This window comes from Cebidichthys violaceus, unplaced genomic scaffold, assembly GCF_023349555.1.
Source record: "Cebidichthys violaceus isolate CVI_PGR_0920_01 unplaced genomic scaffold, fCebVio1.0.p SCAF_10, whole genome shotgun sequence".
NCBI classification, from domain to species: domain Eukaryota; kingdom Metazoa; phylum Chordata; class Actinopteri; order Perciformes; family Stichaeidae; genus Cebidichthys; species Cebidichthys violaceus.
In genome coordinates this window covers 9,162,164-9,190,146 of record NW_027176263.1, presented here as the reverse complement: position 1 = coordinate 9,190,146, position 27,983 = coordinate 9,162,164, and the positions used below count along the sequence as shown (strand labels likewise).

At 41.9% G+C, this 27,983-nt stretch overlaps 1 protein-coding gene across 3 annotated transcripts; it reads right to left on the bottom strand.

Annotated features, from left to right (window-relative positions):
• Positions 1 to 92: 92 nt before the first annotated feature.
• Positions 93 to 22,162, bottom strand: golga4 (golgin A4). Of its 3 annotated transcripts, none has more exons than XM_068724673.1 (24): positions 21,959 to 22,162; positions 20,792 to 20,869; positions 16,616 to 16,684; positions 16,188 to 16,514; positions 15,985 to 16,032; positions 15,821 to 15,877; positions 15,632 to 15,730; positions 14,725 to 14,878; positions 14,401 to 14,591; positions 13,245 to 13,328; positions 12,748 to 12,895; positions 12,482 to 12,660; positions 12,048 to 12,146; positions 11,778 to 11,933; positions 7,640 to 11,430; positions 7,424 to 7,545; positions 6,882 to 7,012; positions 6,192 to 6,278; positions 4,457 to 4,477; positions 4,217 to 4,285; positions 3,788 to 3,863; positions 1,833 to 1,918; positions 997 to 1,083; positions 93 to 885 (listed from the first exon to the last, which is right to left on the bottom strand). In XM_068724673.1, exons 1-24 carry the CDS (start codon positions 22,034 to 22,036, stop codon positions 871 to 873), a joined length of 6,252 nt encoding a protein of 2,083 aa, XP_068580774.1. In that variant the 5' UTR covers positions 22,037 to 22,162; the 3' UTR covers positions 93 to 870. The 3 variants fall into 3 exon arrangements, with proteins under 3 accessions (XP_068580774.1, XP_068580785.1, XP_068580793.1); XM_068724684.1 differs by having other exon boundaries at positions 6,945 to 7,012; XM_068724692.1 differs by lacking the exon at positions 20,792 to 20,869.
• Between the last annotated feature and the right edge of the window lie 5,821 nt (positions 22,163 to 27,983).

Here is a 27,983-nt window from a genome sequence, read left to right as displayed (position 1 = left end):
TAAACAATTAAAACCAGGTGATGCGATAAGCTATTGGATTTAACACATACAGTAAGATACTGAATAGCAATAAAGATACAGGATTGACAAAAGGTGTTCTGTAAATCAGATTTATTTTGTTAGTCTGAAAATGTATAGCAAGTCATATAGTGCCCTGTAGTACAGTCTTAATTATCATAGTACAATTTACAGTTTGTGTTTTTGTGTCTCTATGTCAGTGTAGTGATAAAATATAAAGCATAGAAAAGCTGTGTTAAACAAACAGGGTCCACAGGTATATCTTATTGTGGTGCGGGAGCACAGTTAAAGGGTCGTTTAACAGAGGACGTGATTCAGACAACAGCACAACACAGAAACCTAGAAATCAACTGACCCTTCAGCATTAATACGTGATAATTATATCATTTATTGCACAAGCCAATCTGTATAAAGAGATTCTAAAACAAAAGGAGAACACTTTCACTTCATCTAAAACGTATAAATTAACAAACTTAATTTCAGAGTAAAAGTAGATTCATGGAAGATTTGTGTTTCTGGCATATTCTCCAATTCCCTCATACCATTAGATTATACTCAAGCATACCTCACCACACACACACACACACACACACACACACACACACACACACACACACACACACACACACACACACACACACACACACACACACACACACACACACACACACCACACTTATGCCCCTGTGTGCTCAAACACACACACACACGCATACATACAAACACCAACACACACATATAAGATAAAAAGAAATGCAGAGAGAATGTTTGATCAAATCCATGACAGTCTCCCCCTCAGCAGCAGCAGCAGCAGCAGATCTTCATCCATAAATACCCGAATCATTCACACGCTCATCGTAACCAAGGCTGTGGAGGTACAGATAGGAAATCAATTAATAATGCACTCAGCGATGAAGAATCGTATGTGTGTTTAAGTGCAAGAGGATTGAGGTGACTTTAGTGAGTGAAGCTGCTTACAATCGCTTTTGAGTCTTCTTTGTCCAAAACCTTTTGCGCTTGGTCTGGCGAAAACTTCAGCATGGAGGTAATCACTTTAGCCATCGTCTGTGGATGAGGAGCAAGCAAACAAACAAACACAAAAAATAAATAAATAAGCTTGACAATAAGATATTTAAAACTACCTACCTTTGACACCATGACCTGTAACAAACGGAGCTTGTTCTTTGACAATTAAAGCCCAACAAAAAGGCCTATCTACCAGGGTGCATGCCTTTCCCCATAAACACGAGGGATAATCAGAAACAGGGCCGCTGTGTAGGAAACCTAACCGCCCAACACTAAACAAGGCCAGCAAGTCTTTAAATGGCAAATCTGCGTCATGCAAGATGTGTATGCTAGCAGGCAGCCTGGGGGACATCCTCCACGCCGGGGTGGTCTGCCATGCTGCCATAAAGACTAACTGTTTGCTGAGGAGCTGGGACAGTCCCGCTGACTTTAGGACCAGGTCAAGCACTGCTAATTATAGAGATCATTGTTCGTTTTACCCAAGAAGACTGGACACAATATAAATGCATAAATGCTAACCATTTGCAACATGAAAAACAGAATTTAAACAGCCCTAAAATATGATTTCCTGAAGAAGCATCAAGTGCTTGAGTGCTTGATGCACTCAAGCACTTGAGCCTGTTGACTTATTGCTAATGTAGTTCCTGGTGTTTTCACAGTCAACCAACCATTGGTCAAGATAGAGACAGATATTCAATATCTGACATTCAGTAATATTAGAAAATAGGAACTAAAAAAACAATCACGTGTTTTTAAAGTATCATACTGCAAGAAAATAAAAGGCATACTTTCGTTTCTCGTCCCATCATGTATTCAAACAACACCTTCCTCAGATACTCTGTCTCAGTAGGTTCACTGCTGTTGTATGCAGGTTCTGTGAAAACAAGCAAAAATCATCTGAGACCTGGTCAGACACACAATGATGCATACTTGATGTCATAATCAACAGGTCTCTCTGGTTAAAGAGATACTGTAACTCATGAGACTTACTGTTTAAAAACAGTAACGAATAAATAAATACAAATAAAACATTGCTAAAAGATATAAATCAGGATACATTTTTAAAAACATTAAATTCTTGTCTAGTTTTGAATTAAGACGTTTTAATGTGTTTAAATGTTTTATAACATTCTGTCACTGTCAAAAGCTCCAGCTGACTTCTGACACTTCATAAAAGAACAACACCAACCCAGAGCATCATGTTTGTGTTGGCAACCATATATACAGAGCCACTTTCTGCACAGGTATGGCTTCAAATTAAGCAGCAACTATAAGCACAGGAAAGAATGGCAAAGCTCAGCATGATCACACTAATACCACAAGAGTCAAAGAACGAACGTTCTACTTCCACGCCCAAAGCTATATTGCCATCATGCCTCTAAAAAGTATGAATGGGAAACTGTGTTATAGGGCTGGTAACACTTAAGACGTCTGCTTCTACCACTGAACTACCCCATCAGGCCTTTAGTACAGAGCAACGCCCACTGGGTCTGCGCTTATCTGGAATTATCATTCAGACAAAGCTGAATGCCGCTGCATTGACCTGGAGAGACCGTGTGATCAGAGCAGAGGAAGCGGTGATAGAGAAATGCAAACAAGTCTTTGATGTCTTGTGTGAGGCAATGGGTCACCAATAAATCCCACAGCCTTTGTCCTCCTGACCCCGTGTTGCTCCAGCAGAGCCGACCACCCCGCCCCACATGAAACCATCTCTAAACAGCCCTCTGAAGGGCCCTTCTACCCGAAAACCTAAGCTCTGATCTTTAGGAAGATTCATGACGAGTGAAAGATGCTTTCACTAATGAGTGCTGTAATCCAAAGTAACACAGGACAGCGTAGGTGTCCTGTGTAGGGGTATGTGTGTTGTTAGTAGAGGATTTGAGAAGTAAAAAGTCTGTGTGGGAAACGTGAAGACCAAAATCTGCAAAACCCATTAAATCCAACGATGGGGTCTTCACCGCCCCCTTTTCTGACAGCAGATTCTCTTTATTACACCAGCAGGGAAGCTCTAAGAGGAGGGTCCAACTCACTCAATCTCCCCATCTCGCTCACACACACACACACACACACACACACACACACACACACACACAAACACACACACACACACACACACACACACACACACACACACACACACACACACCACGCTCGCTTTATGATGTACTTGACTGCGTTGACTTATAGTCAGCACCCAGAGGCTTAACTTAACCACGGCGGTTATTGTCTCACCCTAACCCTCACTAGATGTAGACCGCCTCCCCTTTTAAACTAACCTTAACCAAACCCTAATTATAACCGCAGCTCTTCTCTTAACCAGTAAGACCTCTACCAGGCTAAGTTGGCTTACATGTTCTCAAAAGCATATTTAAACCACACACACACACACACACACACACACACACACACACACACACACACACACACACACACACACACACACACACACACACACACACACACACACACACACACACACACACACACACACACACGTCTTATCTCTGATCCATGAAGCGATGAGGGGGCTGGCAGATGAGGCAGACTGATAATGTGTCAAAACACCAACTCCGAGATCCTACAGAGCAGCTACTCCAAACAAATCCCCATTTCAATACCACAATACATGCTTCCCATGGTATGGCACCGTGTTTAAGCATTTTGCATGGCATCTTTGTTGTGCTGAGCGAAGAGGAAATTGGCACAAGAAGCAGAACTAAGTGATTCATGGAGTTAACGTTACCTGTAAATGTGCTCCCGAGGTGAGTTACAACAGTGGTCCGGTGGAAACATTTAATCTTGTCCTCAAGCGAGTGAATCTACCGTGGAGAAACAAACGGCGCATGCACAGATTAATCATTTAGGAAAAAAAAGCTATTTGACCCCAGTGGGTTCATCCTATGCATTAGCCTAATTTATCATTTTGTTATCATCCTCAGGGGATGTTTGTGAGAATGACGATGTGTGTGTGTGAGAAAAACTGTGGGAGGCGCTGCTGTGATTGTTTATGGGGTTAAACCAAATGTAAACAGATGTGCTTTGTAATTAAGTTGATGCAGCAGGAGAGCAGTAGCTGCTCTTGCTGGAGGCCACTGAAATCCTGGGAATACACTTCATGGGATTTGCTGTTCACTTGTCCCCGCGAGGAGCACATCCGAGGCCCAACACTCACTCTCTCAACGAAGCCCTGCTCCTTCAGACGAGCCTCGCTCAGCAGAGACGTCTTCTCGGCTAGTAGAGCCTGAGGTAGAGAAGGACAGAACATTACCGTCGGTGAGAACTGGACGGTTTATGGTGGAACAAGTAATGCAAAGCAATACATGTTTTATGAACCAAACAATTGTTTTACAGTCGTAATGGACTGGAATAATATAGACAGTAAAACCAGTGATGCTGGAGCCAGATAACACACCTGTAGTTCTTCTGCGCTCATCTGTGCCCAAAAGAAGAAGAAAAAAGGGAAGATACTGTATGTTACAATAGAATAAACAAATACATGTGTAGTGAGAGTAAACAATATTAATACATAATAATAATAATTAAAACTAAGGTAAATCATGTATTTTTAGAAAATTGTTTGAATATACTTGTTGAAATTCTCTATATATCCTGACAGCATCAATAAATCAAATGCTCTGACAAATAAAAACAGCATCTGTGGTTGTCGCAGGACTGTAATAAGACTGTCCAATCATTTCATTGGGCCAAATGAAATGATTGGACAGCGTACCTAGTCTTCCACAAGCTGCTAGCTTAACAGCTGCTAGCTTAACAGCTGTGAGTACTAACAAATGTACGTTGGTTACGTTCATAATGCTCACTACTTTTACTGGAAAATAGTTGTCAACACTAAACTGGGTTTTTCGTTTGGATCATTTTTTTAAACGCATTTTTTAAAAATGAAACCATATATTTATATATATATATATATATATATATATATATTTCTGTGATCTATTTTGGGAGCCAAATACAGATGGAAAATGTCCCAAAGGGCTGAGAGACGGACAAACACACTGCTGGCTTTGGTCTGAAATGTTAATGAACGTACAGAACAACACCTGTCTTATCTTTAATTGCACAGTACAATCAAAGGGACTGTTCAATGCACAGTTGCGTCTGCACAGACAGTCTAAACTGGACTTGTTGGTCTGATGTCTCTTTGGAGAGACACACTGACCCACCGTCTGAATGAATTATGGTTTGTGAGGCCTGTAGTAAGGAGAGGCCTCCCTCAGCATGAACCCACACAATCCACTCATAAAGTTATTACCTCACCAGGGAAAAATGCAACAGAGAGAGCAGCATAATTCTTTGTGTTTGTGTGTGTGTTTGGACACGGTGTAAAAGGTAGAAGAATCTGTGCCGGGGTCTCATGGCACCTCAACACCTGGGTAAAAAACGTCTCCATAGAGAGAGAGAGTACATTCGTCCTATCTGGCCCCTTTCCAGTGTGCACATCATGCCCGTGAGTATTGCTGGAGTATAAATCTAAAGCCCAGAATCACCTCGTATGATGATAATTGAGAACAGGGATTGAGGTTGGCTGCTGCCTCACAATCTCGTTTTTTGTTTTTTTTCGAGGGGAACATTCCTGAGTGATTCGAACGAGTTCCACGGCATCCGGCGCGCTTTGGAGAGCAGCCACACGACTGGAGCGAGAGAGGGATCAGAGCGAAGTATGTGAGTGTAACGGAGAGCAAACCGTCCCCGAGCATTGAGGCGGAATCCTTCAATTACAAAAAGCAAGACGAAGGGAAAGATAACCGATCGCTGCCAAGTCTGTTAACATGGATGTGAACTTTCCAAATAATAAGGTATCTGAAACGACCTCGCAAAAAATACGTCCGGATCAGGAAGTCATTGAAAACTAGTAATTCTTCCATCAGACAGCCTCTTCCCAGAGGAGGGAAGGGAGCTGAGAAAAAGTGATTTTATACAGCCATTGTTATTTCATTCAGCCATGGCAAAGTGACTTCACAATGACTGATGGTTTCAACAGAATCGCTGTATGAATTTAATCTAAACCTCCAGTCTCGTATATAATGGACTTTAATGGCTGCAGGGATGATTGTCTACATCTGTGTCAACGCCAAATGTTCCCAATGCATCAACCAGTTGCCGACACCAATCACAGATGTTTGTACCTCAGCGGGGTCGTTGCCCTTTGCTTGCAACTCCTCCAGTTCTTTCTGAACCTGCCACACTCTGTTTCCCATCTCCTCCTCTCGACTCTGAAAAAAAATAAAGAACAACGGCTGAGTCATTTCCTATGTTTCATCTCAGCATCACAGCTCAAGCATGTCGGTCTAATCGCCCACTGCTTTATTTCAGACCTCCCAGCCTTAATTATATTTGGAGACAGTACGGGAGACAATTTTATACCAGACGCTGAATGTTCTTCAGAAATCACTTGACCAGTTTCCAAATATAAATCATTCAGCAGGCGTTCATTGATGATTGAGTCAAGCTTTTTTAAGACCAGTGACTCCCCCAAGGAGGATATGTAGACAGATTGTAAAGTAGTAGAATTTACTATCTAATTTCTAATCTAATAACCACATATTAATTCAGCTAAAACACCTTAACAGCGTGATTAAGAATCTAAATTAGTTAGCACATGACAAGTGGAGTTATAACAGTTTGCTAAAATCAGTAGATGAAGAGATGAATAAAAATGCTGTGAGTGTGTGTTGGGAACCTCTGCTTTAGAGGCAGCTGCCAACTTCCAAATGGTGGGTGGGATTCATTTATTTTTCAGGGTAAGCATACTGTATAAAATGGGGTCTTGTTTGAAGAAGAAAAAATGTTTTTTCGGCTTCATCTTTTTAGAGTACCTGTAAAACCTCTTCATATTTCTGAACAGTTCTGTGCAAATCATCCTCCTTCTCGCCAATCACCTTCCTCAGCTGATTGGCTTCTTCGTGATGGCTCGTCATGAGCTCTGCCTCTACAGTCTGGGCCTTCGCTGTGTCGAGGAAAGGGGAAAAAAAGCCAAAGTTAGCACTTAAAAAAAAGAAAGAAAAGAAATTCATATTCCAAACCGCTCCCGCTTGAAAAGTAACACGATTCAAACCATTAAGGAAACAAGGAAACACGGCAATTCAGACGCAATGATCCCTTCATTTTTGTTTCCCGCCCAGTGTGGAGATTAAAAATGCATCATGTGTCCATGTAGTTATCACACCCTGCTGTTATACATGTAAGTCAATCCTATTCACTTTGATTTTCCATTGTTATTTGGTTGCCTAAAACAGAAGGAGACTGTCGTATACTGAAATAACAACAGACAGCGGTCTCAAGCACTTATTTCCCGTGCTCTACAACACAGCTGTAAGAGTGAATTTCATGAAAGCAGAATGATTTTCTGCCGCCTCACCGATGGTCTCCTTCACTGCCGTATCAAGCTCCCTCTCTCTCAAAGCCATCTGTGTGTTGAACTCCCTCATTAAGTGCTTGATAGCAGAATTGTGCTTCATCTCCATATCTTCCAACTCCAGTCTATTAGAACAGATAGCAAAGGAAATGCAATAAATCATTATGGTCACCACAAGCATTGATACAATTGATTAATAACATGTCATCGTAGACTTACTTCAGCTTTTTCTCATTCTCCTCCAGCAGCTCTTTCTTCATGTATTCCAGGTCCTGTTCGTGCTCCTTCCTCAGGGCTCGAATGTCTTTCTGTAGCCTGACGAAGTCCTTGTGGAGTCTCTCTTTCTCGTTCTTCAGCTGACTCAAATTGCTCTTGAGAGACTCCGGAGAATCGGCGTCCACTTCCTGCGTCGATGAGTGGTTTCCCGTCTCGGTTTGCATCGCGCTCTGGGTTTGTTGGACGCTGCTACGTTCCACCTTCATCTCAGCCTCGGCTCCTGATGGATTTGGAAGCTGCTTAACAGCGGCCTGATGTTCTTCGAGCTGGGCCTCCTTCTCACATATTTCTTCTTTCAGGCGATTGATTTCTGCGAGATGGTTTCCATTCCGCTCTTCTGCTTCTTTCAGCTTTGCCTCAATTTCACGCAGCGCCGATTCAGTTCCTTTGAGCTCCCCTTCCTGCGCTGCATCTCTCTGAAGCGACGATAACTTCTCTTCGTACGAGTTTTTCAAATCCTCTAAAGACTTTTCTTTCTCGAGCCTCTCATTACTCAGAGTCTGCTCAAGTCGTTGCTCCTGCTCCTCCTTAAGCTTGACGAGAGCTTCCTCCAGTGTTTTCATTTTCTCCTCCAACGTTTCTGTGTGTTGCTTGCCGGACGCCACGTTGCTCTCGGTTTCCTCCAGTCTGGCCTGAAGAGCCTTCACCGCCTGCTCTTTTTCCTCGAGCTGTGAGGTGAGCTGCTTTTTAATCTGACCGATTTTCTGCTCGGCTTTCTTCTTCAGCTCCGATACTTTCCGGGCGCTCTCTGAAGATAACTTCTCTTCAGCTGCCTTCACACTCTCCTCTTTGCTCTTGAGGATCTCATCTCTCATCCTCTCAAATTCCTCCCTTTGACTATCAAGCTGGCGTTTGCACTTTTGGTTGTCTTCCTCGAGGGAGCGGAGTTTTTCGACCATCTCCTGCTCCACATTACCATTCTGAGTGCACTGCATCTGGGTCTGCTGCAGCTGCTCCACCAACTCTCTCTTTTCATTCTCCCTGACGCCGTGTTGCTGTTTGAGGTCAGCTGTGAGTTGCTCGCACTCTTTCGTCTTTAAGGCCAGCTGCTCCTGGAGCTCGCCAAGTCGACGGACGCTACCCTCCAGCTCCGAGGTGAGACCGCTGACCTTCTGCTCCTTCTCGCTCAGCTCCTGGTCCATCTCAGACTTGCTGATGGACTGATTGTCGATACTCGCCGTGAGCCTCCGCAGGGTTTCATTCTTCTCAGAGATTTCTCGCTCCAGCTCGTCGAGCCTGGTCTGCAGAGATGTGATAGTGTTGTCATTCTGGGTGAACTTGGTCTCTGTCCTCTTCTCATACTCAGAGAGACTGATCCTGAGTGCTTCTGCCGCCTCTAAAGCAGACTTTCTCTCCTGCTCTAATCTCTCAACGGCCTCCTCTGTTCGAGCAGCGGCCTGTTGTCTCTCCTCTTCATACTGCCGATTCAGCTGATTTATGGCTTCCTCCTTCTCTTTTACGCTACTTGCAAGCTGATTTTTCAAGTCACCGGCGATGCTTTCCAGGTTACGGATATTCAACTCGTTTGTTTTCATACTTTCCGACATGAGTCTGTTTGCTTCACTCAGCTCCTCGATTTGCAGAGCTTTCTCATGGACGGACTGAGAATGATTCTCTCTGTCATGTGTTAAGGCTTTGATATGCTCCAGATGAGCGTTTACCTGAGCGGACATTTGTTCCAATGAAATGCATAGATTCTTATTCTCCTCGGTCTGCTGGCGGAGAGTCTCCTCTAAAGTGCAGATTCTATCTACTTTAGTGAGGATGACGTTTTTGAGATTCACTACCTTTTTCTGACTGCAGAGCAGTCCCTCTTTCAGCTCTTTCAACCTACATTCAACTCTTTGACACAGCTCATTAGATCCACACTCCACTCTGGACTGAACCTCCTTGCAGTAGTGCTCCATTTGGTTCGTGATCGTAATTAATTGCTGCTGGAAGTCGGCTTCCTTGGCTTGTAGCTGAATTGCAGTTTCCTCAATTTTTTTCTGCAAGTCCTTGCTTTCCTTAGATTTGGAGCCTTTCAGAGCTTTACACTGCTTCTCCGTTTCCTTCAACTTTCCCGACAAGGTCTTCACCTTCTCTCTGTTCTCTTCCTTTGTCGCGTTGAGCTCGTCTTGGAGGGAGTTTCTCTCGTTCAGAGCTTGGTTGAGGTTCCTCTCCACTGACTCCATTTGCTCCTTGAGCAACGCCTCACTTTGAGACAAACCTTGAAGCTTCACCGCCGCTTCGTTGAGCTCTTCCTGCAGCTTCTGCACAGTGGTTTCTCGAATAGCCAGGCCCTCCTTTAAATCCTTTATTTCACACGACACTTGCTCGTTCTCCTCTTTGCCTCTGCCAAGTTGCAGAGAAACTTCATCCAGTTCCTGAGCCTTCTCCTGCAGTATGTGCGAGTGTTTCTCCATTAACTCTTCCTCCTGCTGTCCCAACTTCTCCTGCCAGCGATGCTCCAGCTCCTCAATCTCATGCGTATGTGTGTTGTTGAGCTTCTCCACCTCTTCCTTATGGTTGGCCTGCAGCTCTGACATCGCACTGCTGAGGCCTTGGGAACTTTTTTGGGACATCTCTACAATTTTCTCCTGTACTTGATGCTCTGTCTGCTGAAGCTCTCTGTCCTTCTTTGCAAGTTCCATCTTCATGGTTTCTTCATTCTGCTGCAGCTTCTTCTTATAACTCTCGTGCATTTCTTTGGCCTTGTGTTTGATCTTTTCCATTTTTGTTTCCTGTGTTTTCAGCTTGTCTTCCAACTCAGTAATCGTGGTTTTCATCTTTTTCTCGAGGGCAGCTGTGTCATCATCCAGCTGTTTCTTGAGGTGAGCTACTTCTTCCTGCTTAGAGTTCAGTTCCGCAGTAAATGACTTCTTCTGCTCCGAAAGCTGCTTTTTGGTCTGTTGCAATTGGTCCTTTAGTTCTTGAAGCGCCTTCTCCTTTTGTTGACAATCGTTCTTTGCTACTTCAAACTGCTGCTCCATATCTGTCAAATCCTTCTTACACTGATCAAGATCCTCGGACATCTTACTTAACTGTGCATTAGATTCCTTGAGGCTCCCACTTTCCAGCTGGGATTGTGACAAACATTGCTGCAGCTCCTCCAGCTCCTTGACTTTGACATTTAATTCTTGTACAGTGGATTTTGACTCCTTTTTTAGTGTTTTTTCTCTTAGCATGTGTTCTTTAATGTCCTTTTCCTTCTCTGTCAGAACAATCCTCAACGCGTTAAGTTCCTGCTTCAGAGTTTTCTCCATACCTCCAAGCGACTGCTCGTGCTCCTGTTTGATATTTGCGAGCTCTACATTGTGCTTCTCCACGTGATCCTGAAACCTCTTCTCGTGTTCCTGTAGGGCTGAACTATGAGCATCTTCAGCTGCCACCAACCTCCCCTCCAGGAGCTGTTTATTGTTCAAAGCCTCAGAAAGTTCAGCGGATACTGCCTCCAGCTCTGCCTGCTTTGCATCCAGTTTCTCCAAAGTTTTCTGGTTCATGTCTTCAACATGTGCTTGGAGCTGCAGGTCTTTATCTTTCAGAAGGGTCTCCACTTCAACTCTGTGTTTTTCCTGGAGCTGGGTTAGGGTGACCTTGTGCTTTTCCAGCTGCTCCTGGTGCTTCTCCTTTAATGCAGAGATTTGCTCTTTGTGTTTATTCTTCAGCTCGTCCAACTGACCGGAAAGTTCCTGAGAGAGACTTGATCCATCTTGTGAGATCTTCTCCAGAGTGCTCTCCAGCTCCAAAACTCTCTGCAAGCACACAAGATTATTCCATGAAGTCACTGCAGTTAATCCTTTCACAGACAACTATAAAAACAAATGGTCAATAATTAAGATATTTTTAACTGTATTTATTTACAGTACAATATTCAAAGTTTTTAAACTATTATAGCACTTGTGTTTACGCCGATTTCATGGGAAATTACTTTTAATATATGCTATTTTTGTACAACAATTAACATGGAAATTAACAAAGATTTGAGCGTCAAAGGATTCACTCAGCCCAAATGAATGTGTCTACCTTTAACTACATATATATATATATATATATATATATATATATATATATATATATATATAAAAAAAAAAAAACTCACAGTTTTTGCAGCTTCCAGCTCCAGCTGTATCTCTTTAACCTTGTTATCAGCTTCAGTCCTCAGGGCTACCTTCTGTAGCTCTACATCCTCCAGAGCCAGAGAGGACTGCTGTTCCTGCTCATTTCCTAACTGGGCAAACTCCTCTTTGCATTGCTCCTAAATACACAAGCAGCACAAACAGATCACATCAACATTCAAAAGTGATAGTTTTTCATCCGATTTACTTGATTATGTTGTGAAATTAGACGAATGAAAACCTTTGGCACGTACCACAGCTTTGTTTATTCTGACACTCATCTCTTCTTCTTTAGCAGCCAAAGCTTCACTGTGGAGTTTTTCCATATTGGCAACCGTTTCCTCCGATGATTTCTAATAATGTCAAAAATAATAATAATAAATCAGATTTATATGTGCTTTACTGTGTTATCAAAGACACTTTACAGCATAACATACATCGGAAAAAAATCAACAAAAAGAATCAAAGTAAATAAAATCAATCACAATACATTTGCCTTGCAGTTTCCTTCATGTCAGTAATAATAAGCATTTGCTGTTTCCTATTATTTTTTCTGATGCAAACACATCATTGGTGAGTCAACATTTCTAAAAAGCTTCTATTAAGTGACTACGACATGTTATAGTCTAAGAAACGCAACCAAAATAGCCAACCAATACTCATAGGGTAATGCTATTCAGTCTCTAACCTTCATGATGGTGACGACTTCCTGTTTGACTCGTGTGAGTTCCTGCTGCAGACTCTTCCTCTCTTCCTCACTGGCTCTTTCAACGTCCTTCACTCGCTCCTCCAGCTGAACCTGCAGCTGTTTTCGGGCCTCGTCCGCCCTCTGAGCTACGCCCAGAGCTCGTTCAAGTTCTTCAAATGCTTTGATAGAGAGAGAAAATATATATATCATCAGCATTTGCAGACAAGACCTTTACATGTTCACTTACAGAAGTGGATTCCACTCACCTGATTTCTCAGCCTTTTCTTTCTGTTCCTGTAATTCTTCTTTCTGGACAGTAGTCTGCTGTAGCCTCGAGCGTAGCTGAGCAACCTCCTCTTCTTTCATTTCCAGTGTCTCGTGCATCTGGCGCTTCGTCTCAGCGATCACCATTCCCTGAAAGCCATCAAACATTATCAACCTATTAACTGCACAGTCGGTGCAAATGAACCGACACGTCGATATTGATTTTGATTTGATGAATACTATCTCGGTATTTTACACCCGAACGCAAGCTCAAGTGTCTGTAATTGTTTTTGACTTTTAGTGCTTTCAGCATTCCTCACACAGATCTCATGAGCTGCTGTCCATCCTGCAGAGCTGGGGTCAAAGTTTAAGAGAAACATTATTGGACTACAAGGTGTCTGACTTCTTTACTTCGTGGCAGAGCCAAAAGAAAGTCATGTCTGAATCAGGACCTTCATCAATCAAGATGTGACTAAAGCCTAAACAACCGCTCACTCACCTTGTCCTGCTCCAGCTGTTCAATGAGGTTCTTGGCATCACGCAGCTGAGTGATCAACTTTGTCTTTTCTGCTGTGTGCAGTTCCTAGAAACACAAACCATTTGACAAAATTACAAATGAGAATGTCCTGAACTTCCCGCAGAGCCATTTCAGATTTTTGGAATCCTGCACAGGCTTTTTGCTTAGATAACTTCAAAATGAGATGTTTTCTCTACCACCCAGGATGCCTCACCCACAAGCCAAATAACCAGACACAAGCCCAGCTAAACCAACAAGTCGACCCAAATTACAGCCCAGTTTAAGCAGCATGTAGTAGCTGTGTCTCTGTGGCACCGCTGTGGAAACGCTGCACTGTTTGTATTTCTCCGTTGTTTGATCCGTGTGTGCTACAAGGCATTAGTGTCAATGCAGACAAATTGCACAAATGAATAGTTTTACTTTAACTATGCAAAAAAAAAGACAATACAGCACACAATACTCTGTCAAACCAGACTCTAAACAATACATTCAAAAGTCCCTGAGCTGAAGGTCTGGAATCTTAGACAGATGGTCTGTTTTATGGGATATTTGTCTGAGGAAGGGGATGAGCACAGCACCACCCAGCAGTTCCAGGATGCCTTCATGCTGCTTAAGAGGGCTAAACGCCTGTTAACCTCTGCTTTTCCTGACACAGGAAAGGCCCTGTTCCCAAACGCACAGCAGATTCAACACAACAATCATGGCAAAAAAAAAAAAATGAAGACAAGTCAATCATCACGCATGACGGGCAAGCTGTCTATTATTATAAACATGGAACAACAAACAGTTCTTATCAGGCGCTGCCAAATCATCATACCGCTGAAGCTAAATGTTTTGAAATCAATGAAAACAGCGGTTCAGTCACGCTGACATGACATGAACCGTCACCCTGGAGCTTCGCCAGAGAATTTGGATGTTTGGACTCCGAGAGACCACAGCAGTCCTCTGTGTCCCTGAGATAATTGACTCGCATTATCAGTGGACCGTTAAGACTCTGGCAGAGATTTTTGCAGCACAACATTAATTACCCTGAACAGTAAAGACAGTGTTCTCAGCCCAGCCTCATTTTGATAAACCCTGTCTTGCATGACTACGGTCAACACTCCAGTATCATTGCTGTTGAACACAGATTAAGCACCTTCATCTTCTCCAGCTCCTGCAGTCTCTCCTGCAGCTGCTGCTGCAGAGTTTCATTCTCACTGCCCAGCTGGGCGCTGCGCTCCTTGTGTGTTCGCATCACTTCTTTGCACTTCTGCAGCAGGTTCTCCTGCCTCCTCACTCGCTTCTGCAACACCTCCATCAGTTTGGTTGGATCACTGCTGCCCTCTCCTGCCCAGAACATAAAATGCACTCGGTAAAAAAAATACTTCTACACCTACACAGAAATAGTTCTCACATGATTCTCAGAAACAGTAACTTTTGCTTTTACCAAAATACTAATATACATAAAGAGTTTGCTTACCATCAGTGACTTCAGGCTCTACTCCTTGCTCCTTCAGAGGACTTTGTGCGGAGGAGGTTGAGTCTGAATTTGCATCTTCAGATTGAGGGACGTCACCCTCAGGTGGCACAGCACCATCAGAGACCACCTTGGCTCGTTTCTTCAACAGAGCAACCTGTTAGAAAGAGCAAAAAACAGTTAGTGAAATAAACCTGGCTGAGTTCTTACAAATCTGGTCTTATTCCATGCATATTTCATTTTGTAAATGTAACTTTTAATACACATAACACCACTTATTTTTTCTTTGTTGCTTATGTTTTTATTCGTATTGTTTTGCAAACATTGCAAGTGCACAAAAGAGGCTGACCCAATTTCTAAGGTTAAAGAATAATGTGAAGTTAAATTGTGTCTCGGCTTTAATGTAAAATGTTGCCACATTTATTAGTTGATCACTGCAGTGAAATTAGTATATGGGATTCCTTAACATTTCTATCTCTTTGTTAATCAGCCATGTTTAATCAAAGTCTTGTATATGAACACACTATAATCAGTGTAATCAAATCAGTGTCAATCAAACATGCATACTTATGTTGGTCCCATGCATGAGTCAAAACGATTCTGTCATTGTGGTTAGTGTAGTACATACTAAAAGTATATAATATAAAAAAGTGTTTAAAAAATATATTTTTTATAATATAATAATATATATATTTTTTTTAAACATTTTTTTTATTGTGTTTGAAAAACACAATCGCTGAGAGGCCATACAAAGAATAATAATTATACATTCGTTAACATGTCGTACCAACAGTCTTAAGTGTAGCTTTTTCAAAGCTACACTTTTTGAACATTTTGCTGCAAGCTACAAACTCGCCCCACATAAAACCCATCACTAGCTCCACGCCACCATCCGTGTACCACCTCTCACCTGTGTTTGGAGCACAGTGATCATCTGGTCCTTCTCCTCTAGCGCAGCATCAAAGTCGTCTTGTAGGTGTTTCTTGGCCTGCTGGTCCATTTGTAGCTCCTAGAAGTCATTCAATATGCTCACTAACACGTAAATGATTCACAGATACCAACCTAGAGAGATGACAACATTCACAACATATAGCCTTACCTCCCGCAGCTCCCCTATCCTGCGGAGAGCTTTATCTTGACTCTGACTGAGGATGACCTAAAGGGAAGGAAACAGAAATCTGATCAGTTCAGGATGCCACATATCTTCAATCCCCTGAACATCATATCAAAAATAAAATAGAAGCCAACGTGGTAGTAAATTACCTGCGTTTTTTCTTTATCTCGTTGAACCGTTCGGTACGCAGTAACCAGCTGTGTGGTTAAGGAGTGGAGGTTAGTAAAAGGGGGAAGAAACGGAGAGAAAGAAAGAATGAGGATACATCAAAGTAACTTGAGATATACACTTCTATGGCTACATGATAAACAGGTTGACACCTTAACATCTGAATGTTCTGGGAGCCGCTCACCTCTGAGTACTTCCCTCTGTACTTGCCCAGGCTCCTCTCCACTCTAAGCAGTCGGTGCAACAGCTGCTCTTTGGAAAGGGACTCTGAACTTCCTGGTGGCTCCTCAGCCTCGCTCTCGATATCCGAGGGGGGATCATACGAGGGGGCACCCGGGGACTCGTTCTCTCCCAAAGGTGTCAGGGATTCACGCGACGAGCTTCGGACCAGGTTTTCTTTAGACGGAGAGCGGAACAGGTTTTCTGCCCGACTGGCACCACCGCGAATCAACGACTCCATTGAGGGAACTCTCAACTGCAGTTTCTGGGCAAATGACGACGTCTCCTCTCTCTGTTGGGAGGATCAAGACATCGCATACAAAGCCAATGTGAAACAAAGAACGAACAAGAGCCTTGGAACATTAACGAAGATCATATGGGTAACAAACGTACAAGAGGAGAAGCACTTCCATCCCCGTTGATGCTACCTCTGGGAGATCTTGCTGCTCCTTTAGGGGTGCTCTGCAGATAAAGTACATTATGAGACAAAGGGACAACTGTGCCAGAGGGCTTGACCTGGACCAGTTAGTCATCCACACCCAGCGGGGCTCTCCCTGATTACTCTGGAGGGAGCAATATTAGAATTGCTGGGAGCAATGCAGGGGCAATGGGTACCCTCATGCAACTTGGAAAAAACAGAGGGGTTAAATACATAAAAAGAAGGCATCTCTACCGTACATCAAACAAAAAGGGTTAAGACTAGACTACAGAACAGCCATGAGGTCAGAACAAACAAAGACAGTTAAAAGTCAAGAAGGACAGCCGGTGTTTGAATTAAAGATGCTTGGCAGTGCCGTGTGCAGCTGTATTACGAGAGAATTGTAATTTAAGTGGACGTTTAGCAGCTTAGTTGGTTTAGTCGACTTGTTAGAAGCAGGATCAGGATAAGCAAATGTTCTCCTCTCTTGTCCAGCTCCAAGCTACTCCTTCCTCTGGATTACTGTGCAATACAGTCAACACGTCTGTCCTGTTTCTTGTGGAAAAGTTCTTGATGAGATGTCATGTCCAGGATCTGTTTTAGCTTACTCAGCAGCAATGGTCATTGTGGTATTTCTAGTCAGGGATTTAGATTTAAAACCAAATGATTAAACGTATTTTCATTCTGCTGTGTGTAGGGTCAGCTGCTTGATTTAATGAGTGTGTAAATGTGTGTCAATAGAGCTAAATTAATACAAAGGAAGCGCTCAATTTACAGGAAGTGATACTATCTAGAAGGGTAAATACTGATGAAGTTTGTAGGTAAACTCCTCATTTAAACAAGCCGATACCTCACTGCTCACTTCATTCTCACAGGTTTATGTGAATAAATACTACTTCACCACGTGGCTAATCCTATGTAGAAGACTTGAATCTCTCTACTGTTTTGTCAGTACCAAGCACACCACTTCCCAATTCTCACAGACAACAAACAACTGATTGAATTCAAAGTGGTTGTGGATTATAAATCATGCTACTCACAACAGTATTTACGACTACTACAACCTTGATCAAGCGCGTCAAATGACAAACATAGCTGGAAAAACAAGTTTGTACCTCCAAAATAAAATGTAAAAACCAACAAAATGAGTGAATGAATGAGATGGTTTGATGGGATTACTGTCAATGCCTGAGCAATGAACATTGTGTGAGAACATGTTTATAATACCTGAATAAGATGTAGATGGACCATGACAAAGACATTGATATATTTAAGAAATTTGTGGTGATGATAATGACACCGGTGTTTTTTGTAGCTGCGACACATTCAAATTCTCCAGACTGCAGAGCAATAATCCATTTATCTCTAAAGTACGTTACTGACAAAGTACAACAGAGGAAGAACTGTAAGGCTAGAGTTCAACACTCAAACATTAATTTACCCACTTAAACACTTTAAAACCCTTTACACCGAGTAGTTAATTAGTAGTCAAAACACTCCATATTACATGTTACATTGAATATATCTTGGACATTTAAATAGACATATGAAATGTGAGCAAAATGATTTTAATGTCTGCATTTTGAATTTGATGAATTGTTTCAAATGTTGTTTTCTTCTAGTCTTCTGACTGCCTCCACATACGAACACACATCATCTAGTTTTAGAGCTCCACTAGCACATCTATAAAAGGTGCGCTGGTCTTTTTGTTTATTTGGAAAAGTTACGAACAATTTAACATTTCAACTGCTTAAATTGCCTGCCCATAGCTTGTAAAAGGAAAGCGGCAACTCTCCAAATAAACAGACTTGTGGGGCGAGGGGACAAAGGCCATCAGGCAACATAACAGGGTGTTGGGGTCTATAAGGCAAGCAACTAAGGACACCTAAAGACAAGGGGGCGATGCTTCCTTCTGTGACAGATTAGAAGAACTGAAAGGTAGGGCGATAAACCAACATACAGCAGAAAGCACACAAGCTTCTATCCCACAATGTAAACCATAACGCCCATCGGATGCAGGGTTAGCCTAAATATGAGATGCCTTCTTGTTGCTAAATCCAAAGGAAACAGGAGACAGACAGCAGGGAACAAGCTGTCCCTACTTGGGCCACAGTCCTCTACCGAGTCCCCAAAGGCATGGAGACGGGAGGAAGGAACGGGGCAAGAGGAGGAGGAGGAGGAGGAGGAAGAGACACGAAGTGAGGACAAACTCACCACACTGGCTACCTGGGCCGTTTGGGGTCGTTTTGAATGGTCCAGAGCAAAGATAGTATACTCAGAGAGAAAAGCGGGCTCGGCTATCATCCCGGCCAGCATCTGACCCCCGTCAGTGCAGTAACGGGACGAAAGGTGGGGGAAGGAGAGGAACACAGAGAGCAATGAGAAAAACAACACCATGAGTGTGAAACAGCGCTGAAGGGAGTGTCTAGTGTCCAGACTGCCCAGACGAGGCCGGCCGAGAGACTGGCATGGGTGGATGGAGAGAGAGAGAGAGAGGGAGAGAGAGAAAGAGGAGAGAGAGAGAGAGACAAAGGAGAGAGAGAAAGAGGAGAGAGAGAGGGGGGGGGGGGGGCAAGGAGAGAGAGAGAGAGAGAGAGAGAGAGAGAGAGAGAGAGAGAGAGAGAGAGAGAGAGAGAGAGAGAGACTACATGGAATAGGAAGAAAAATAAGAAAAGCAGGAAAGTGAAACACTCAATCAACATTAATGTTATGAATAACAGTTTGACATCTCTGCATGTAATTGTAAGTTATGTTGTCAAAAAAATAAATAAGCCAAATCTGCCTCCAATAAGCAAATAAACACTCTCAGAGATGTCAAAGTGTTAAAGATTTGTGAGGTGAAAAAATGTGCTGCGATGATAAGAAGTTGAGGGCACATCATGGGCCCGAGTTACAAACAACACACATGTGCCTCCACAGGATGAGGAAGAAAGTAGAGGATAAAAACCTGAGATAGAAGGGGCACTGGCACTATTCCAGCTCGGAGTCTGGCAGTGATGAAATGTGAAAAAACTTGTCATGGATGAGTAATTAAGCCCATTTATTTGAATCTGAAGATCAAACGGGCATGACTGTAAACATCCACATCCCAGCTCTAAAATAGATTCACGGTTGTTGCATCATCAATCTCACGGTCATCGTCGGTAACTCAGTACCGGTCTACCTCCGTCTGGTGAGTCAAAGACGTATTGCATAACCTTGGCCATATCCACTGGCGAAAAGTATCGCAACAAATCAACAGAGAAAGAAAAACACGGAGAGAATGTTACATCAATTATTCATACACATGCTGTATTATGGTCTGCTCTCCACCATTAAAACGCTGTTCCCAATACGTCTAAATGAGAATCTCTTTTGACAGTACGGTAAAGAAAAATGACTCAGGTGTCATTAAATAAAAGCTACACACATACACACACACACACACACATATACATATATATATATACACATATATATACACACATATATATATATATACACATACATATATATATATATATATATATATATATATATATATATATATATGTATGTGTGTGTGTGTGTGTATGCACGCTCTTAAAGATGAACAGCAAAATGTCCTGAATTTTATCTAATTGTCGAAGTCATTGTCCCATGTAATGATGATACATGTAGTTAAATGGAGGGAAAACTTACAAGCCCATACCTGTATATGATGAGATTGCAGTGCTGATTACTCTACAACAGCCATTATCAAAATGTTATTCTGGCTCATAAGAACGCTGTGTGGACAGATTGTCATTTGTTGCCTGAAGCTACGATTCAGGAAATACACTCAGGGAATTAGTGCTTTGACTAATGTGCATATTTTGTCATATTAACAAATTATGTTCAGTCTGGGACAGAGAGCTGAGAGTATTTTATTTGAAAGTAGATCACGAATAGTGGACATTAGTAGCCTACACTCTTTGAAACCTGAAAGTGCTACTTGGTCACTGTTTGCACTAAAGGACTGGTTTGTTATTGAGGGAGCATTCAGTGTAACAAAACACATGACAGACAGAAACATGACTCTGCTTTTGAAAATTAGAATATAAGCTGGGGGAGGGAACATGGCATCTCTGCGGGCTGCAGTTTGAGCTCAAAGATATTAAAACATATCTATCAGAAGCTGACCCCATGCTCACCTCTCTGTCACCGCTAGAGGGTGAGCCATCGTAATGAAACGGGGGGGTTTGACTGCTGCGCCGGTCTCCACTGCCCATCTGTTAAAATAAATTAAATAGTGTTGGTATTAAAAACACAGCACCCCTCTCCCTAAACTACACACTCACTATGCTCTTCTTCCCCCATTCTGATAAGGTTTTGGAGAAATCAAGTTTTTTGACTCCCTGACATACAGTTATGCTTTTTGCCTAATCTAACTTTTCTTGTCAGTGAACCCCACTGATTGTCAATCTTCACCATTGAACCCAATCTGCTTTTGTTTTTTTGGCAAGACAATGAGTGCGATGAACTGCAGACACAAACAAGTAGTAAACGGAAGTCCACACAAGAGCCACGGTGCATAAAGAGCAAACCAAACCATAAACAGAAAGTCCACAAAGCAATGCCACTGACTGTGGAAAAACACTGAAATCATACACTATACCTCTAAAGAAGCCAAATAATAACAGTTTAAAACACAGAGGAATACTCAATAAATTGTGTCATTATATGCAAAATATTGACAAGCTGTAGTTGCATTTAAGGACAGGTTGAACCTGACCAGCAGGTTTATGATGAAGCCACAGTCAGTTATACTGGAAACAATTATTTACTTTAGCTTCTACGTTGAATTCTCGTTTATGTGATGTTGGCACTGGCTGGATTTGCTTATGTCAAAGAAAGCTGCAAGCAGACATCCGCTTTCAGCCAATGCAAGCAACATAAAACAGACACGCCCATACTGCCTGTGTCTACTATAGAAATCATGACTCGTGTTTTGGCCACAACGAAGTTCACGGTTGGCTGTCTGTTTTTTTTTCTACCTGAGATGACGTGGTAAACCAGTTACAAGTTTTCTTGAACGCACCTTACTAGCAGCAGCTGATGACAGCTAAGTTGGGATGCTACATTACTTAGCATGGCGCTAACGTTTAGAGGAGAACAAATGGGCCAACTGAGATTACAAGTAATTGTTAAACGATAGTTGACATCTTATTACGATATGACGCTGACATATTACAAAGAATCAGTTTCTAAATGTGAACCATAACGTCTGCGAAATGACAGCTAGCTTCCTTCGATAGCACCTCAGCAATGTAAACAGACGTTAGCTTAGCTCGTTAGCTCTCATCAACACAACAACTAACCTGGGCCTGCTGGGGCGACTGCGCATTCCTCTGCGGGGACTGCTCCTCGTTTATCTTCTGTTTGAGTTTTTTAAACATCTTGTCACGCTGATGTAGCTGACAGCTGATGAGCCGATAACTTCTATCCGGCGGAGATGTATTTTGTTAAGTTTAGTCTGACATCAAGTTCTCAGTGATAGACTTCCTTGTTCGCTTCTGATATCCAGCAGGTGACGGAGTTCTCTACGCATGTGCGGCCAACGTGGAGGAAAACTGAAACGTCAGAGTTAAAGGGCCAGTTCGGGCTAAATTAGCTACAGCGCCACCCTTGGAGAGGACAAGTGCTCCTGTGATTTTCCAGGAAACTGGCTTACTGGTATTAGTCTATAATAGTTGAATATTTTATATTTTGCTGCCCATTAGTAGTTTGAAGTGGCACTTTATTTACAAAATGCAAAGCAACTCCTGGAAACCCTTGGTGTCATAGGCTGGTATGGAAAACATTGTTACGCATCAGTATCTTATGAGCATGCCTTCATAACATGTTTATATGGCGAAAACGTAGAACAGTTGACTTTACTGGTCACAGGAGTTTTCAGTGCAGTGGCTTCAGAAAGATCCTGTTTCAAAAGTTTAGTGATGGCGTTACACACTTAGTTGTATTCATGCAAAATTGTATAGGATGCATATTATATACATATATATGTAATGCTACTCATGATATCAGTGAAAATACCTCAAATAGCTCTCTTTCTTACCCATTCTATCATCCTCATTGGATTTGTCTTGGTACCTACCTGCAAGTCTTTAAACTTTAAAAATAACCCTGCATGCCACAATAATGAGTATGAAAGCTAAATAAAAGCTGCAGGGTCCGTACTTGGACAGAAGAGGACACTGTTTCAATGCATTTTAATAAGATTTTCCTACAGGCCAGTTCAAAGCAAAATTACCAAGACTTACATAATGTGTTATACTGTCTGTGCTATCCAGTTTTCATAGTTGGTACTACGTTTCCCTGCTAAAAGACAATGAATTGCTTTCCCTTTATTCTTTGGTGGTGGCATGCCTAAAACTGAATGTCACAGGGGAAAGCTGCAGAGTCACAAAGTGTTGCCAATTTAGCACCTCTGGTAATTAATGTGTTTGTGCTGCTACACCTTAACGGTTCCAGTGTCAACAGAAAATATTTTATTGGGTTTATTTTCTGCTGCAGAGGGGATGAACAATCCATCATGTGGGGGCCAACACATATCTTTGGGGAACATTTGTTTGAGCCCATACTGAGCCGCAGTGATTATACATATACAATAACCCATCATATTGTTTATTGTTTATGTGATGAAGTCCCTGGACTCTGATGTGTTCTATTAATTTTATATCGATGCATATCTAAAAAAATAAAAAGTCTGCATGCTTGCTTTTCATCAGGGTGAGTCAGTGTCCTTGGGTATTATGATAACTTTAACAGACAGAAGTTGATAGAAAAGATCACACTGTGAATGTAAGTCATGGTTCAAATATGTGGTATTTTCCTTTCTTTGAGATCTGGCAGTGTGCCGATATCTGAAATAAACATTTCTGAATCCAACTTTGCTGACTGGTGCAGAAAGAATCCAAGGCATGCCATTTTGGGCCTTAAATCCATTAAAATGAAGACTACAAGCAAGATGTGATTTGCATTCTTTCACCATTCTGACTCTAATGCTTGCGACTCAGCAGGGCTTTTGATCTATGATGGGTGCCTGGAACAGTGAGTGTGAGCGATGGGTGGTTAATGGCAGAGTGATGGAGCTCTCCTATACCATGCGGCAGTCACCCTGAGGCATAAGGCAGAGAGGATACAAAGTCAAAACAGGGGAATCTACTGTTGTATGTCTGCTATGGCTGTTTTGTTTTGGACAGCAACTTAGTTTAATAATTAAATTAGTTTCTCTGGGCCTTTCTGCAAAGTTACAGAGACCTTGTTGGACAGAACGTAGGAGGGGGACCACCAATCACATTCACTTAGGAGTAACGTGCACCTCAAATCACTGCTGACCACACAATGAGGCTTCAGAGACCAGATCAATAGGAAGAGAGCTACAACTCTCCTGTGAAGTTTACTGATGCCCAATTAAAAACATATGTGAAGGAGGACCTGAAAACCAAGCAAATGTTATCGAGCTGATTTTTTTCCAACCAGCGGTCAGTGCTGTGAAAAGCTGATACAATATGTGTTTAAGTGTAGAGGTATATGGCCCCAAACTCTGCCTCATGCAGTGTCTCTTGGAATTTCAACTGTACACATAATTGTCTCTCTGGGGGAGGCTCCCTCCTGACAGAACGGGCCAAACTGATTAAATATTAATGCACTTCCTGAATTGGCGTTGCTTGTTACAGCTCTTTCTCACTTCCTTCCTCTCCAAAATCCTGTCCACAATGCCGACCGGATTCTGGCTGCACCTCTTTTCCCGGCCTGAAGGAGGGTCATCTGAGGTAGCCTCTCATTCTCTCTCTCCTCATCATTTCTCCTTCCTTAAATTGTGAGGTAGAAAATTATAGTAAAGCATTGTCTTCCTCTATGAGGGGTCAAGCTGGCAATCAGGGGCTTACTTGTGGTAAAATCCCCACTACAATTTGAATGACTCCATCCATGCTACCAAAGACCAATTGACTTGTTCAAAGTGTCCTTAAAAACAATCTCATAGAGGGTCTCTTTTTAAGTGATCGACGTGAATTTAAAATCTGTGCCCATGTTCTTTTAAACAGATGTTTGATGATGTCCATTTAGTTTATTCAAGCAGATTTTACCACAGAAAACTAGCTGACTGTCACTGTTTGAGCAGCCCAGCCTTGACACATAGATTTCTATCTTTCCACATGGCACGGCAGTTTATTAAGTTGTGCAATAAATTTGCCAAACCACTAACAATCTGCTTCCTGGGCCAGATTTACCATGCTGTGTGTGTGTGTGTGTGTGTGTGTGTGTGTGTGTGTGTGTGTGTGTGTGTGTGTGTACATATGTTCAATACAACAAGATGTAAATGTAGCAGTTTTTTGTCAAAAATGATAATGAGCTACTTATTTCTTTTTTACACTATGTGTTTAAAGTTGGCCAAGCATTATTTTATATTCCCTTTTTTTATAGGTTCAAAATGTGTCAGCATTGTGCCGAGGTTGACAACTGTTTTGGACACTGATTGATGATTAAGCGTTTTGCGCTCTGACCATCCTTTGCCCCTTTCCCACCTCCCGTGGTGTTATCATCTGGTTGTTTTGTGCCGTGCCTCCTGTCACAGTGAGGTATTGCCAGACTGCCTCAGAAGCAGCTCCATGTGCTTTGTCACTGGCATGGGGGAAAGCATTGCACAGCCATCGTCTCTCATTCTCTCATTAGCAAGTCAGCGCTCAGCTTTAATCACTGATGTTAAAAACCACAACCCAAGCCAGAAACCTAGGTGTAGTTATGGATTCAGACCACAACCTGAACAGCCATATCAAGACAATCACAAAATCAGCCTACTATCACCTGAAGAACGTATTAAGGATTAGAGGACTTATGTCTCAACAGGATTTGGAAAAACTTGTCCATGCATTTATCTTCAGTAGACTGGACTACTGTAACGGTGTGTTCACAGGTCTCTGTAAAAAGTCAATCAGAAAGCTGCAGCTGATTCAGAACGCTGTAGCTCGAGTCCTCACTAAGACCAAGAAAGTGGATCACATCACTCCAGTTCTGAGGTCTTTGCACTGGCTTCCTGTCCAACAAAGAATTGACTTTAAAATCCTGCTGTTGGTTTATAAAGCACTGAATGGTTTAGGGCCAAAATACATCTCTGATCTGCTGCTACCTTATGAACCATCCCGACCCCTTAGGTTGTCTGGGACCGGTCTACTTTCTGTTCCCAGAGTCAGAACTAAACATGGAGAAGCAGCGTTCAGTTCTTCTGCTCCACATATCTGGAACAAAGTCCCAGAAAGCTGCAGGTCTGCTGAGACCCGAGACTTTTCTGTTTGCTGCTGTTTTTAATTGAACCAGATTCAAGGATATTAATCAATTTCCTGCATTTCTGCATTTTACTACTGAATTTATTTTCTTACACTGCTTTTTAGTGTTTTAATGACTGTTTTTAATGTTTCAATGAATGTTCTTAATTGTTTTTGAATCTCATTTTCTTCTGCCTTATGTTTTGATGCTTTTAATAGTTTTATGTGAATCATTTTGAATGACCTTGTTGTTGAAATCTGCTATGCAAATAAACTTGCCTTGCCTTGCCTCATTGGTGCCGTGTCCAAAACAGCAGTACATGATGATTTGCAACCCTTTTTGTGTAGCCTTTTAATGAACATTAAGTTCAGCAGTTAGCTAATTAACTTGATCATGCTGAAGGTGTGATGATAGGGTTAGGGTTAAGTCAGTACTAAAAACAAAAGCATTTTTTTTCTAAATCTCATTTGAAGTTGACTGAAAATAACTTTTTGTCTGTTCTGGTAGTGGATTGAGGGGGTGCCATTTGCCATGTTGAATATCTGGTAATTCTGTGAAACCATAATCTCGGTATCGTTTGAACGTTGTTTCATATTGTTGCTGTGGTTTAATGTAATCTAGTGGATCCACTAGATGGAGCTACCCCTGCGTTGCAACACACCCACCTTAGTCAGCAAAGGATGAGGCATGTGGTCAATTAGCTATGCCAGTGAGACAAACTGTACACTGTTTTGACCCGTCATAGTAGGAATAGCACAGGTGTAACTAATAACATTAGGAATGGTTCTGTCCCAGTAAGACAGTGTGACAGTGAGCCAACTCAATACCAGGATTGTAATCTGCTTTCTAATGTGTCATGTTAAAAATGTCCTCAGTGAAAAAAGGCGATACCAAATCCGATCACCTAGTGGCCAAAACAATCACAACTGTACTCTTCAGTTTCTTTCCCTTTATATAACCAGCTAAAAGTCTCATTGAGATTAAATTATTTATTTTAACAAAGTCCTGACCTGTTGCACTTGTGATGATTTTAGACGATAAATATGCTGCCTGGAGAACAACGGTTGCTTGTTCACAACCCGTCTATCTAATCTGACAGCTTGTTTCTTCCCCCTGTTGGACTTCTGTGGATGTCAGTGTATTCCCAGATCTCAGGAATCACTTTGATGAATAGAAAATCTTGCCTCTTAAATGTAAAAATGGTTAGGATCCAAGTTATGAACCAGAAAAAGCTTTACTGTAAAGGCTCAGTAAAACAAGGCAGTCAGTCTAACAAACAGTCATGTCCAAAGGGGCATCAGCAGGAAGTCAGGATGACAACTTAGAGTTTGTGGAGGACTACTGTGGCTTAAAGGCAGGTATGCAGTATACTGCATACTGGGAGGCTAATTAGGGAGTTGGGAGCAGAGCACACTAAGGATTAAAGCTGGCAAGGGAAGGAGTTACATGAGAGGTTAAAGCAAAACTTTTGAAAGAAGAAATTACACATTCCTTCTTTTATAGATGAAAAGTTAAATTTTTAAGCAGTAAAATACAGCATTTCTTGATCCAATACACTTACTTTTAGAATTATCCTGTAATTGTCACTTTCAACATTGGCCACTACAGCAAATGTTGCACTGTCTCTCTTTAATGATAACAGAGAACAAAGATTGTGATGGTCTTTTTCCCAGGCTTGAACCAGACCAGCATTTGCTATATGAGTGATGAATTCACTGACAAAAGACTGACTAGGTTGTTCAATTATATTAAGTCAAATAAACGCATGCTTTTAGTGTGACGAGTACTAACATTTTACTGATTTGTTCCGGACCACCAACTACTTTGAAGAAATAACAGCTGTATTTATTTACTCAGTTCAATTTATATTTTTCATGAAAAGTAACTACACCAACATGAATCAGAATCTAATTTTCTGCCAACACAGGTTGCTTATAAATTGTGAACAAAAAGATATGTGCGATCTTGGAATAGTGTGATAAACATGCCAACCAAAGACCTTTGAAAATCTCACTCTCAAGGTAAGTTATGTTTTCTTTTCCCCTATAACTTTCCACAGATTTATGGGTCAGATTT

What these genes read in the sequence shown, in the direction of transcription:
- golga4 (XM_068724673.1), bottom strand. Translation starts at nt 22,036, where the DNA reads ATGTTTAAAAAACTCAAACAGAAGATAAACGAGGAGCAGTCCCCGCAG. An exon ending in GAGAATGAGAAAAAGCTGAA is followed by an intron (nt 7,546 to 7,639) that starts GTAAGTCTACGA and finishes CTGTTCTAATAG; the next exon opens with ACTGGAGTTGGAAGATATGG. An exon ending in TGATGGGACGAGAAACGAAA is followed by an intron (nt 1,084 to 1,832) that starts GTATGCCTTTTA and finishes CCTCATCCACAG; the next exon opens with ACGATGGCTAAAGTGATTAC.